General features: G+C 41.7%; 1 protein-coding gene across 1 annotated transcript in view; it reads right to left on the bottom strand.

The window, feature by feature from the left end:
• Positions 1–6,908, bottom strand: part of FRK (fyn related Src family tyrosine kinase) — a gene marked incomplete at both ends in the record, with an annotated part of 99,416 nt that extends 92,508 nt beyond the window's left edge. The window contains one exon of the mRNA XM_080937644.1: positions 6,544–6,908. Within this exon, the coding sequence (XP_080793770.1) occupies positions 6,544–6,908 (365 nt within the window). The remainder of the gene's footprint in view (positions 1–6,543) is intronic.
• Between the last annotated feature and the right edge of the window lie 6,243 nt (positions 6,909–13,151).

The following is a 13,151-nucleotide window of genomic DNA, read 5'->3' on the forward strand; positions in this document are numbered from 1 at the left end:
GTTATATAAAAATTCTACTAAACCACTGTTATATAACAATTCCACTAAACCAGTGTTTTATACTTCCACTAAACCAGTGTTATATACACTTCCACTAAACCCTGTTCCATCGATGTTTTAGTCTCACTCAGATATTTGTTTCAAGATCTGAAGTATTGATCTAAGATTTATGATAGAGACTATTACTGCAATATTGAAAGTTGGATAATCCAAAAGGATTTTCTTTTCAATTAGATGAGACTATTCCTGTTTGTTTTACCTGTGTTGGTAATCACAGGGCAAGTAAAAAAGCATAGGCAGTAGTTAGCTCTTATCTTACTGTACACAAAATTGTGTGTGAGAAACATGTTTACCTTTTACTTGTTAAAGAGAGAGAATGGGGAAGGAAAGGATGGAGGGAGGGTGGAAGGGAGGGACAGAGGGAGCAAGGGAGGGAAGGAAAAGGAGAGGAGAGAGAAAGAGATAAAAGAATCACGAAAATCTAAAGATACAACAACAAAGCAACAGAAGCTCTCAAATGAACTCATCTGGCAAAAAAAAAAAAAAAAAAAAAAAGCTACCTGGGAGTCCACCAAACTATTATTAACAAAAAATAAATTCAACAAGTTGAAATTTAGATTCAGTTCATTTAGACTCAACATTAGTATTCATGCTGTATAATTTATCTCATTCACATAGAATTATTTATTGATTGAAAGCCTGAAAAGAAAAAAATTAGTGCTTTTCCTAAATAGAAAATAGACTTGAATGAAATACTGTGAGATCTCCAAAATATTATCACCGTATACTTTTTGGAGAAAAGACAAAACCCAGCTCATCTTAATGACTGGTTCTACAGAGTTTCTCAGGTGTAATGACTGTGGGCCAGCTTAGCAACTGTAAGTCATGGTTACAGTGCTTCTCAGGTGTAATGACTGTGGGTCATCTTAGTGACTGTAAGCCATGGTACTACAGCACTTCTCAGGTGTAATGACTGTGTGCCATCTTAGTGACTGTAAGCCATGGTACTACAGCGCTTCTCAGGTGTAATGACTGTAGGCCATCTTAGTGACTGTAAGCCATGGTTACAGTGCTTCTAAGATATAATGACTGTGGGTCATCTTAGTGACTGTAAGCCATGGTACTACAGCGCTTCTCAGGTGTAATGACTGTGTGCCATCTTAGTGACTGTAAGCCATGGTTACAGTGCTTCTCAGGTGTAATGACTGTAGGCCATCTTAGTGACTGTAAGCCATGGTTACAGAGTTCCTCAGGTGTAATGTCTGTAGACCATCTTAGTGATTGGAAGCCATGGTTACAGTGCTTCTCAGGTATAATGACTGTAGACCATCTTAGTGACTGTAAGCTGCGGTTACAGTGCTTCTCAAGTGTAATGACTGTAGACAATCTTAGTGACTGTAAGCCATGGTTACAGTGCTTCTCAGGTGTAATGACTATAGACCATCTTAGTGACTGTAAGCTGCGGTTACAGTGCTTCTCAGGTGTAATGACTGTAGACAATCTTAGTGACTGTAAGCCATGGTTACAGTGCTTCTCAGGTGTAATGACTGTAGACCATCTTAGTGACTGTTAGCCATGGTTACAGAGTTTCTCAGGTGTAATGTCTGTAGACCATCTTAGTGACTGGAATCCATGGTTACAGTGCTTCTCAGGTGTAATGACTGTAGGCCATTTTAGTGACTGTAACCCATGGTTATAGTGCTTCTCAGGTGTAATTACTGTGGGCCATCTTAGTGACTGTAAGCCGTGGTTACAGTGCTTCTCAGGTTTAATGACTGTAGGCCATCTTTGTGACTGTAAGCCATGGTTATAGTGCTTCTCAATCGAGACACATGTTCTCAAGTCTCCTTTGTCAGTTATTTAAGACTCTATGAGCTCAATTTTTAATAGTCATTTCCATGTAGTTTAATTGACACCTCTCTTTATTACTTCACTATGTCTTCGTGGGTTTTCATGTCTTTTTTTTTTTATTATTATTATTACATTTGGATGCCTAACAAAACAAAAAACAAAAAAAAAAGCATTTATTCAATTTGGGATACTTAACCATTTTTCCAGTATAGTGGAAACCTGTAATTGATTTTGATTTTCCTTAAATGGTGGCAATTATATAAACATTTTCTCTGTAAAACTTAATATAAGAAGTTTCACAAGCATAGTCTATAACATGTAGAAATGAAAATCACCTTAAACTGAGACAAAACCTTTGATGTGTTAATTCCTTCAGCAACACATTTGTCATACTCCTGATTAAAACCTCAGCAGATAACAAAGGATTTGTAGATGAGGAGGAGTAGGGACCCAGAGGTGACACAGTCATGGTATGACACATAATTCCAATGTAACTTGTCTCACTTGAAATGTTGGTCCTAAAGTCTTCTCCTTGATTCATCAAAAACACTTAATTTCATGCACAATCATATGTGTTTGTGTATTTAAGATGTATTTTACTTTTGCTCATTTAAACTCCTTTTTAGTTGATTTCTAAAATTATAATATTTAAACATGTTTTGTTTTAGAAAGAACTACATGCCTATTATTTTCATCTTAACAGACGTACATTTAATATTCCCTTCATTACAGACCAATGAAAGATGTCTTTAAAACAAAGATGATAGTAACTGAGGAACATGAAAGTTGTCCTCTGGCCTTCACATGCAAATGTATATGTGCATATACACACTTATAAATACATATATGCACACAGAATATGTGCACATACACAAACTAAAAACGGAAATGTTTTATCAGTTTATAAATTTGTAGGCTCCAGACTAAGACCAAGTTGACCCCAGTGCTGTGAACGTCAGAGAGAGAAAAACAGCACAAGTGGAAAGTGGGGGTATAGCAGAACATACCACTCACATGGAGAAGGAAGAGATTGACGTCCTACAGTATTGGGGGACACCGTCTCAGTGACTGAAGGACCTGCCACTAGTCACCACTTGGTGCTCAGGCCTTTAGCACCTAGTAACCAGCATATTAGCTGTCTTTAAAAGCACCAAATTATATTTTCTAAAGAATCACTGAGAAACAAGACATCAAACATAGTGTTTGATGAATTCTAGATTGAAAATGTCAAAGAAAAGCACTCATCTCTAAGGATCTAGGTATGAATTTGAATAAAAGATAATATAAATCTAAGAGTTCTTCACATAAACCAAACTCTGTAAGAACTGAGCTATTGTATCACTTACTGTAAGATGTTCAGGAAACTTAACGCATGTCCAAGCATAGTAACAACCCTTAGTACAGTGGTTCAGTTTAACAATAGTGTGCTTCTTGTAACATCTTTCCTTCCAGGAATCTGAAAAGTTGGCGGTGGACCTGCAATAAACTGAAACCTTCGATTGATTTGCCCCAGTAAGTAATAACTTCAGAGGTGCTTAAATTGCTTTCCTACTAAGGAAAGTCAAGATCGAGACATAAACAAATAAACACTAAACAATTAGAGATTAGATGAATCTTCTTTCATTGGCTTTCCATTGCCTCCTAAGAGCCACTAAGTAAATACAGACAACAATCTCTCTTCAATTCCATTTACTGAGCTCGATTAACCACATTAATCTGAACAGAATTGAATGGGAAAACTGAAATATAGGCTAAAAACCTCAATGAAGGTGTTAAAATGTTTTTATATGATTGCTTTGATAACAAATACTGTATGAGACTCCTGGAGATCTTCACTTTGAAAACTGAGTTAAAAATCACTTCTTTTAGTGGACTAGAGGTACTTTTTGCAACCCATACCATTCAGCCAAGTGGTGACAAGAAACAGGTACCTATGTGAAACTTCCATGTGTATCTAGAAGGAAACAGATATCCTGTCTGGCAAAGACAGAGTGGAAGCCCCTCTGGATATCCTGATTCTATTGAAGCGTGCACAGTAAAGCCTACTATGGAAGGCTGAGTTAGCAGGGATGGTAACATAGTTGACAATCGGCTCCAAGAAGAAAAGTCTAATGAAAGTGAAAAAGAGTGTTCTTGGCTATAAACGAGCCCTGTGAATTGAAAAATAGCCACAATACTTGTGCTGCTTTATTTTCTGTTTCTGGACAGCAATGTAAATTAGTCCACACACTATGCCAGGCCTTTTAACCACGATATGTTCACCTTGGGATAGCTCACCTTTCAGTCCCCTTAATGGCAGTATTTGTAGTCCAAAAAGGATGAGGACGCCACATTTTAAAAAAGTAAACATTCACATATTGTTACAAAATTCTGGAGTCTGAGCAAGTCAGAGATCTTACAGAGAAATTGGAGTCCCTATGCTTTGATGAATGAGAGATATTTAAACACTGGTACATCATGAATTCAAGACATTAACATGAAAGTGTTTGTTCTGATAATATTATACTGAATGTAAAATATGCGGAATGCTTGACACAGAAGCAAAGTATTAGGAAGTACATGTAACCGGGCATTTAGTGGATGAGTAAAAGGTGCTTCCTTTCCTGTTCAGGATTACTCACCTTCATGGGAAGTTAAGTGAGAAGATCTAAACTAGCACAGAAATGAAGGTTCCTTCAAGTCATTCATTCATTCATTCACCCATTCTTTTCTTTGTCTTGAAGCCAGGTTTTACTGTGTATGTGACTGCCCCTGTGATCGCTGTGTAGCTCAGCCTGAACACTAAGATGGAGCAATCTTCCTGCCTTAGGTCCCTGGGTTACTGAAATTACAGGAAAGCACCACCCATGCCAAGCTAGGGAATCTTTTCCTTTGGTAACATCAATTCTTCCCACCAAAAGTCTAAGTCAGCTAATGTCTAGCTAGGCATAAATTATAGCCTTCTTAATTTGAAAAGTTCTTGGCACTGAAAAAAAATCTTTCTTTAGAAATATTAAGTTTGGACCCAGCAGCAATGGGCCATCGCTGCTGCCATTCTGTTGCCTGGGACAGTAATAGGCGCCCAGCTCACAAAGAAACAAACGCTATGGAGAAAGCGGAGTGGATATGACCAATTTACACAGTATGAAATTATCTAAAAATTAATAAAAATAGCATATTCAAATAATAATGGAAGAAAGTAATCGGAAAGAAAAATCTCTAGATGAGAACATAGGACACCCAACGACCTCCCGTCAGGACCCATCTTTACCATCTGCCTGTTTCCTGAAAGATGCTCCTTATAGTGAATTTCACTAGGACTCATCACCAACACTGAATCTTTACCTGCTTTCTAATCCACCAGATCCTGCATATCCATTGTCAAGATTATTTTATGTACTGCCTCATAACAAAGCCCTAACATACCCATCAATATGCCTGCTCTTTGAATGGGTGGATGGATGAATGGATAAGGCTTAAATAAATTTATAAATCTTTCCTCTTTTTGCCATTATAAATAGTAGGAATTATTGGAATACTAAATGAACTCTCTTGTGCCATTATAAACTATAGGAATTATATTCAAACTCTCTCTCTCTCTCTCTCTCTCTCTCTCTCTCTCTCTCTCTCTCTCTCTCTCTCTCTCTCTCTCTGTCTCTGTCTCTCTCTCTCTCTCTCTGGAGGAAATATTTATTTTGGCTTATGCTTACTGAAGGGTTTATTCTGCCGTGGACAGCAGGCATAGTGATTAAGTTCAGGGTGGAAAGAGCATGTGACAAACTGTTCATGTTACGGTGTCACCATAAACAGATGCAGTGCAGTGGAATAAAGGCTGGGTACACTCCTCAGAGGCCTGTCCACCACCTAGGTACAACTCCCTAAAGCTTTCACAGACTTCAAACGACAAGTCCCCACCTGGAGACAAAGATTCCGAGCCTGAACTTGCAGGCGGCACAGCCCATAAGATGTATTCAACAACATTTTGTAGTTCATTTCTCACAAGGTTAGATAATTATTTAACCAACACAGTCCGAGACAGAAAACCGGAACCAAGACAAAAAGCAATAGTAGTAAATGTGTTCATCACCAGCCCCCCTTCTAAGATCCCTTTTTCAGAATGAAATCTTAATCCTCTGTTGAAAGACATATCGCCTAAAATCCAAAAGCTATCGTAGTTTGAATAGTATGCCTCAGGATACGGAAATCCCAAGAAAGTTTTCTCTGTTATGATTTCACCAGGAAAAGAAAACCACCCTACTATTGCGCAGCTGTTTTGTCGTCTATATAAGTTAGCCCGCTCGGGAGCCTACCCGATGGAAATGGTCGTGGTCAGCTGCAGGATGCACAGCCGTAGTTTGGAATGCTTGGAAAGTTAACACTAACTAAACAAAAGGCCTCAGATTTTAGATTTGAAAGTAGGTTTAGGAGAGACTATGGCTGCCCATAAATGAAAATGTAGTTCTGTAGAAAGTGAGGCAGAGGGAGAACATTAAACGGACCACTATAATCAAAGTCATTTTAGCAGTAGTCACCTGCATGTTCTCTCTCACTTTGCGAGAAAGACATGTTTCAACCAACGGCATCTGAAATGTGTTTCTATACACTGGACCTATCTGTGATGAGAGGCCGTGTATGGGAAGCAGGGACAGCCAGGCAGTGCTCAGTATCCAACCCTGAGAGAATCAAGAAAGAAGTATGGCCTGGGATACTCACGGCTCTGCCTGGAGACTCCGGTCCTCAGCCACGTAATTGGAAGGAATGTAGCCCTGCAGCTGCTGACCTAAGCCGGTTCCCTTCTTCTCCAAATGTCTGGCCAACCACCAGCCCTCGTGCGAAGTGTCCAAGACTTGGAGTTTATCACCAGCACGGAAGCTTAGGTCCTCTGCAGTACGAGCTTGGTAATCAAACAGAGCCACAAAATACTGGCCATGGCTTCTCTCGGGCTCTTGTGATCTGGGAGCCTCTGGGGGACAGTAGGCCCCTGGATTCTCAATCACCACTGACTTGTCTGCCTCTTGGGACCAGCAGGGGAGAAAAGGCTGCAGGTACGCCCAGAGCCTCACACAGATGCTGCCCATGGTGTTCTGGCTGGTAGTTGCTGGGAGGAAAATCCTCTCCCCACAAGCTGTACAGAGCCACTGTCCTCCACTGTCCTTCCAAATCAGCTGCAACTCACCATACCGATCAGAGATAGAAAGTCCTGCCTCGGCTCTCTCCGGCAGATCGGGGCTTGACCAAGAAGACACTCACAGCTGGCTTTCTCTCTGTAGCGGCTGCCCTGGGACAAAATCAAGAGGGGACTGAGCAGGAGGTCCAGTGGGAAGGTGCTTCTTCCTGTCTGCTTGGGCACCCAACAGTAAATAAAATAAAAAGGGTTTTAGTTAAAGGGACATCTGAGAACAAAGAACAGCCACCTCTCTCTCTGTCCCAGGAAAAAGTTATGGAGAGACTAACTCCAGGCAAAAGTTCCCAGCCTGGCCTGCTGAAGCTGATCTCTCTCTGCTTCAAGCCTGCCGCTGAGCCAGTCCGGCTTTCCCCTGAGCTTTCCTTCTTGCTAATGAATAACCAGGCCGTGGAGGTTATCGCCTTTAACATCCTGAGCTGTGCAGACTGGAATAATTCCTCCTAACTTCCTGGTTTCTTTTTGTCTGATCTAAAAGGAACTCCCAGGTCAGCTTTACCCCTCCCTCCTCCCACACCCAGGATAGACCAGCCCCCTTACCAAGAAGCCAGACTCTTAAAGCAGCCAAAGCCCAGACTCTAGAGAAACAGACTAGCCCAGATGGCTATTTGTCTTGCTCTGTTCCCTACACAGAATGCAAGGCAGAGATTTAATTGCCCACAGATACAAGCAGGATTGTTTTGATACTGGTAGAGAAATTTAAAAAAAAAAAGAGAGAGATAAAACTGTATATTTAGGTATGCTCTGCCAGACATGGGGCAATTGGGAAACGGTCACTGAGACTCTATCATTTTTATTTATTTATTTTCTTTAATCACCAGGAATAGATTTTAATAGCCTTGGTAGTTTCTGGAAAAAAGTAAAAAAGCAGCTGGGTAAGATGTTGAGAACCCGAAAGGCTGCTTTTTCCCACAGCGACATCTCATTCCAGATCCCTTCAGCTGCTCTTTGGGTCCGCACACATAGGAGGAACAGGCTGATAAGAGCATCTGTAGAAATGCCGTCTGTGGAACTCGGGTCCATACTCATTCTGACTCAGTGGTGGCTGTGGTAGGTCCTCAGAACAACTGAGGCTCGGGTTAAGGTAGCCATTCTGAGGCCACCAGGCCTTGCCCTGCTTCCCCAGGCTCAGGGCCACTGTTGCCCTAGACCTCAGGAGCAACTGTGCAAGCCATCTGCAGAGACTCTGCGCTGGTAGTCAGCATCGCAAATTTCTCATGATGTGTCATTTGGTTGAAGTTAAAATGTTTGTTTCGTGTAAGGCATTTTTAAATTTATTTTCCCCCCTTGGGATTTGAGATGTGCTTGGTAATTATCAGGCTTGGCTTTCAACACGCCCGAATGCCCCAAAAATCTCTCTCTTAAAACAGTTGTTCTATATGTTGACAAAGCCTTGAGTGTAGCTAACCTAGCCCTAAGACAGTTTCAAAACCCCTGCTCTTCACTGAGCCGGGGTCCTTAGTTTCTGAGGCCAGCCTGGCATACGCAGTGAGTTAAGACATCCAGAGCAATGTAGAGAGAGATCCTGGAAGTAAATAAATAGATAAATAATAGCTCAAATAGAAAAATGGAAAGTAAAACAAGGAGACAAACAAAAAAACAGAATCATGGCCTCCCATATGCGGTTACTTGTTTCAAAGCCAGGCTACGGTAGGCAGCTCATCTCCTTAGAAAGTCCTGTGTCTTGCTTTGGGATTCCTTAATGCTCCCTAGAATCATATAGATAATCTAGAAGTAACGTTTTACAGAAGCAGGAAACACACGGGTAGGCTGGTGGGGAGGACAGATGGGTACGATGCCTGACATGTGAGCAGGAGGAACAGGGTTCAGATCCCAGTACCCAAATGGAGAAAGTCAGGCGTGATGCTTGGGAGACAGAGGCAGGAGGCAGCTGCCAGCCATGTGAAGCATTTCTGAAGAGAATTAAAGTTGAAAAGGACAAAGCAGGCCCCAGTGTCCTCTACCTTCCACATTATACACTCCCATACATGGACACATATCCACCACCACCCTCTCTCTCTCACACACACACACAATCCAAATCCTGAGACATATTTTGTTGTTTTATTTTAATAGCATGAGACCCCAAACAGAATGCACATGTAATTCCACACTTTATACTGAAACAAAAATAATGATCATGATACCATGAACCATAACAAATATTCTGTGCCAAACACTATAAACTATGAAGGTATGGTGTTTTCTTGATGCCTCTAAACATGGCTGCAGATGCATGCTGTGGTCTCTCCTGAGACATCTACATGATCTAGAAACAGAAAAAGAGTTGGGAGGTCCAGCAGGCAGAGATGGACCCAAACTCAACAGTAGGTGGATTGAAGACCCCAAACCCTTTGCTACCCTAAATTTAAATATACCTTCACTGTGACTAGGTCAAAACATTGTGAGAAAAGACAGTGACAAACAGCCCAGCGCAGCCACTGATCAGGTTAAGAAACTGAAACAGTACCAACCCCCAAGGATGTCGGGAGAGCAGTGGCCTGGGAACCAGAGCCCAGATTGAAAGGGTTTTCTCATGCTGGTGACACAAGCTCTCCTGTGCACCCGAGCTTGAAGTCTGACAGGTGGCTTCGACACACTCACTGGCTGCTGCTTTCAGCTAGTCAGTCACCTATGTCTGCTCAGACTTCCTTTTCATTTATTAAAAAAACAAAACACCAAACAAAAAAATCTCTCCGTCTAAATGACAGCTGGTCACTGAACAGAAAGTCGCAGGGTCTTCACCTTGCTCACTCCCACCCATTCTTATCTCCTACTTGTCTGAACTGTGACGTAAACAGCCAGTGGCTGTGGCAAGAGCGTGTACCGTATGCTCAACCTTGACGAGTCTGCTGTGTTCCCAGAACCACACTAGGGATGCTGTGATTCCGTATTTCAAGATCAAGGACTACAAAGGAGCTAAGTGCTTCTCCTTTGTTGTGAGAAGAAACTGGGGCTTAGAGAGGTTAAGTGGTGTGCCCAAGGGGCCAAAACCACTAAGTGGTTGAACCATGAGTAGCAAGCAGATCCTGAAAATATAAATCTTTGGCTTTGCCAACTCAATAAATAAACAAACAAACAAACAAATCAGATGCCTCACTCCCAGGCTAAATTCTCCAGCAGCCTCCAGCATGTTTGGAATGAAAAGTAAACTCAAAACACACAAAGCCCCGTTAAACTCCCCCAACATCATGGTCTCTCGCTCCTATATTTAAAACCCGTTACTCAGTTCCCAAAACTACCTGCTACCAACAGCTCCTGAGCACAAAGCCCTATTTCCTTCTCCCGCCTCTCACTTCTCTAATGACCTCCTTGTCAATTTTCCATCACCATCTTCTCTGACATAACAGGTTAGTATGTTGTGCCCCCTGAAGTCTGACACCAACATTTTACTCACTGAACCCCCCCCCCCCATTATCTGCTTTTCTCAGACTAGAACCCTGTTCTTTGAACCTGTGATACCTCCTGTAATGTCTACAGTGTAAGTGGTAAAATACTTGTGAGTGACGTAGTTCACAAGGAAGAAAAGTGAAAGATGCACAGAGAGAAGGGGGAAGGGCAGAAAGGGTGAGAACAGAAAGGAAAGAAGGAGGAAGTAAGGGGGTGGGAAATGGGTTTAATGGGTTTGAGGTGAAACAACACATTAGAAATCCCAACACAAAGTGAGAGAGAGTCTGGGGTGGGGGTGAAGATGGCCTCGGCACAGTGCAGGCTTTGAAGGTGTCTCGCTTACTTCAGGCTTTACTGAACCAGCTGCCCAGACCAGCTTTCCTTCCTCTGGCAACTGTCTCCTCTAATTCATACACCAAGCTTCCAGAATACATGAATAAAGTCCCTGTCTTGCACAGTAACCTTCAGCAGACCCTCACTACCTGGAGAAACAAAGTGGCTTGGAATCAAAGCTGAGGAATGTATGCTGTATCCAGACTTGATCAGATCAGACAGGGCCTTTCAGCATCCTGCCACATTACAGGCCCTGCCTTAGTCCTCTAGGTCAACCGAATTGGTTTATTGAGCCTCCCAGTAAACCTTATCTGTTCCCACATCTGCTCTGTCTCCTCTGACATTCTTTTGCTCAGCATTCCTTCTCCTCCCAGAAGATTCTGGCCTGCATTTCAAAGTCAGAATAAAATTCCTATTACTTCCTCAAGGCCTTCCTCTGGGCATCCCAGCCAAAACCAATTTCCCTTCCTTTGAGACTTTTCTGGCTTGCATTCCCTGCTTCCGGTAGCCACAGGCTTAAGTGAATTTAACCCTCCTCCTGCGTCTGGATTTCAGAGTGCTGTGACATCAGCTCCTACTGCTGCTGGTGTGGTTAGGCCTCAGTTCTCCACAACCATTTCTGGGCCAGTGGATGACGCATCAGTTTCTTCAGTCTCCAGGCTGTTAAAATCAATCACCAGTCAGCTGACTCAGTGGACTCCACCAGCTTTGTGTCTAAGCTCCACCCCACAGTTGCCTGGCAACAACCAAGTATATCTGAATCACTATACAAAAAGGCTGCTCAACCCCTCCTCTCTCTCTTACTCTCTTACCTTCTCTCTCCCTGCCCCTCTGGGTTTGTCCTCTCCCAGCTCCCTCTCTCTCCTTATTCCCCTCCCCATCTCTCTCCTGAGCTCAAGGCCAACCTCTACCCCTTCTCTCTCTCTCTCTCTCTCTCTCTCTCTCTCTCTCTCTCTCTCTCTCTCTCTCCCTCTCTCAATCTTTGCCTGTCTCTGTCTCTACTGCCCTCTCAACTCCCCTCCACAAGCCTTGAATAAAGCCCTCCACAAGCCCTGGTATAGTATATCTATTCTATACTATACCAGTCTATTTTATACTATACCAGTCTGTTCTATACTATATCAGTCTATTCTATACTATATCAGTCTATTCTATACTATATCAGTCTATTCTATACTATATCAGTTTATTCTATACTATACAAGTCTATTCTATACTATACCAGTCTATTCTATACTATACAAGTCTATTCTATACTATATCAGTCTATGCTATACTATACCAGTCATGTGGCAGCTCCTTCAGGGGTAAGGGATGCCTCATCATGGGCCTGAGGAGGCACTTCCTTTCCCCACACCTGATGGCACCCCCATAAAACATGTTCCTTCTCTCCTTATCTTTTTATAAAAACACAACACCAATGTTTTTGCTGACTTTGTCACTGAAATGCCAAATCTGGTTGATGCAATTTCCTTTGCTTACATTAAAGACAACAGTGAAATATGACCTGGTTAATATCCACACCATTATTCCTCTAAGAACAGTTATGTCCTCTGCTTACCCAATGCCCATTGTCTTTTTTACCTTTCTTTACTGATAATGATACATTGTGAAAAGAGCAAAGTCATTTTCTTTAAAATTCTTCTAAGTCAGAAGTGTAGAAAACAAAAGTAAGTGGAAGTCCTTATGTAAAGAGGACTTAAGCTGCTACCAGGAAAAACAGATATCCAGGGACACAGGCAAGGTATATAGGACAGACAAGAACCAATCACTGACAACAAGACCACATATAATCACAGACAACAAGATGGCAAGAGGAAAGCAAAAGAACTTACCCAATGGAAACCAAGAAAACCTGGAAAACAGAACCCAGCTCTCCTATCACAGCAAACAGAAGAATGCCAAACACTCCAGAAAAAAGAAGACTCAGAACCAAAATCATACCTCAAGATGATGATAGAGATCCTTAAACAAGAACAGTAGGAAAAGCATAAAAAAATAGATGCTTCTAAAGAAGAAACAAGAGAAACACTCAAAGAACTCAAAGAACTAGAGAAAAACAGAACCAAAAAGATGAAAAAATTGAAGAAGAAATTTAAAATGGAAATGGAAACAATAAAGAAAACACTAAAAGAGACAACCCTGGAGGTATAAAACCTAAAAAAGAAATCAGTAGTCACAGATGCAAGAATCTCCAACAGACTAGAAGAGATGGAAGAGAGACTCTCAGGGGCCAAAGACAACATTGAAAACATAGACAAAACAGTCAGAGAAGATGCAAAATCCAAAAAGCTCCTAACCCAAAATGTCCAGAAGATCCAGAACACAATGAGCAGACCACACCTAAGGATAATAGGAATAGAAGAGGGTGAAGAATATTATCTAAGAGTCACAGTAAATATCTTCAACAAAATCA

The sequence above is a fragment of the Micromys minutus genome (assembly GCF_963924665.1).
Source record: "Micromys minutus genome assembly, chromosome: 25".
NCBI lineage: Eukaryota > Metazoa > Chordata > Mammalia > Rodentia > Muridae > Micromys > Micromys minutus.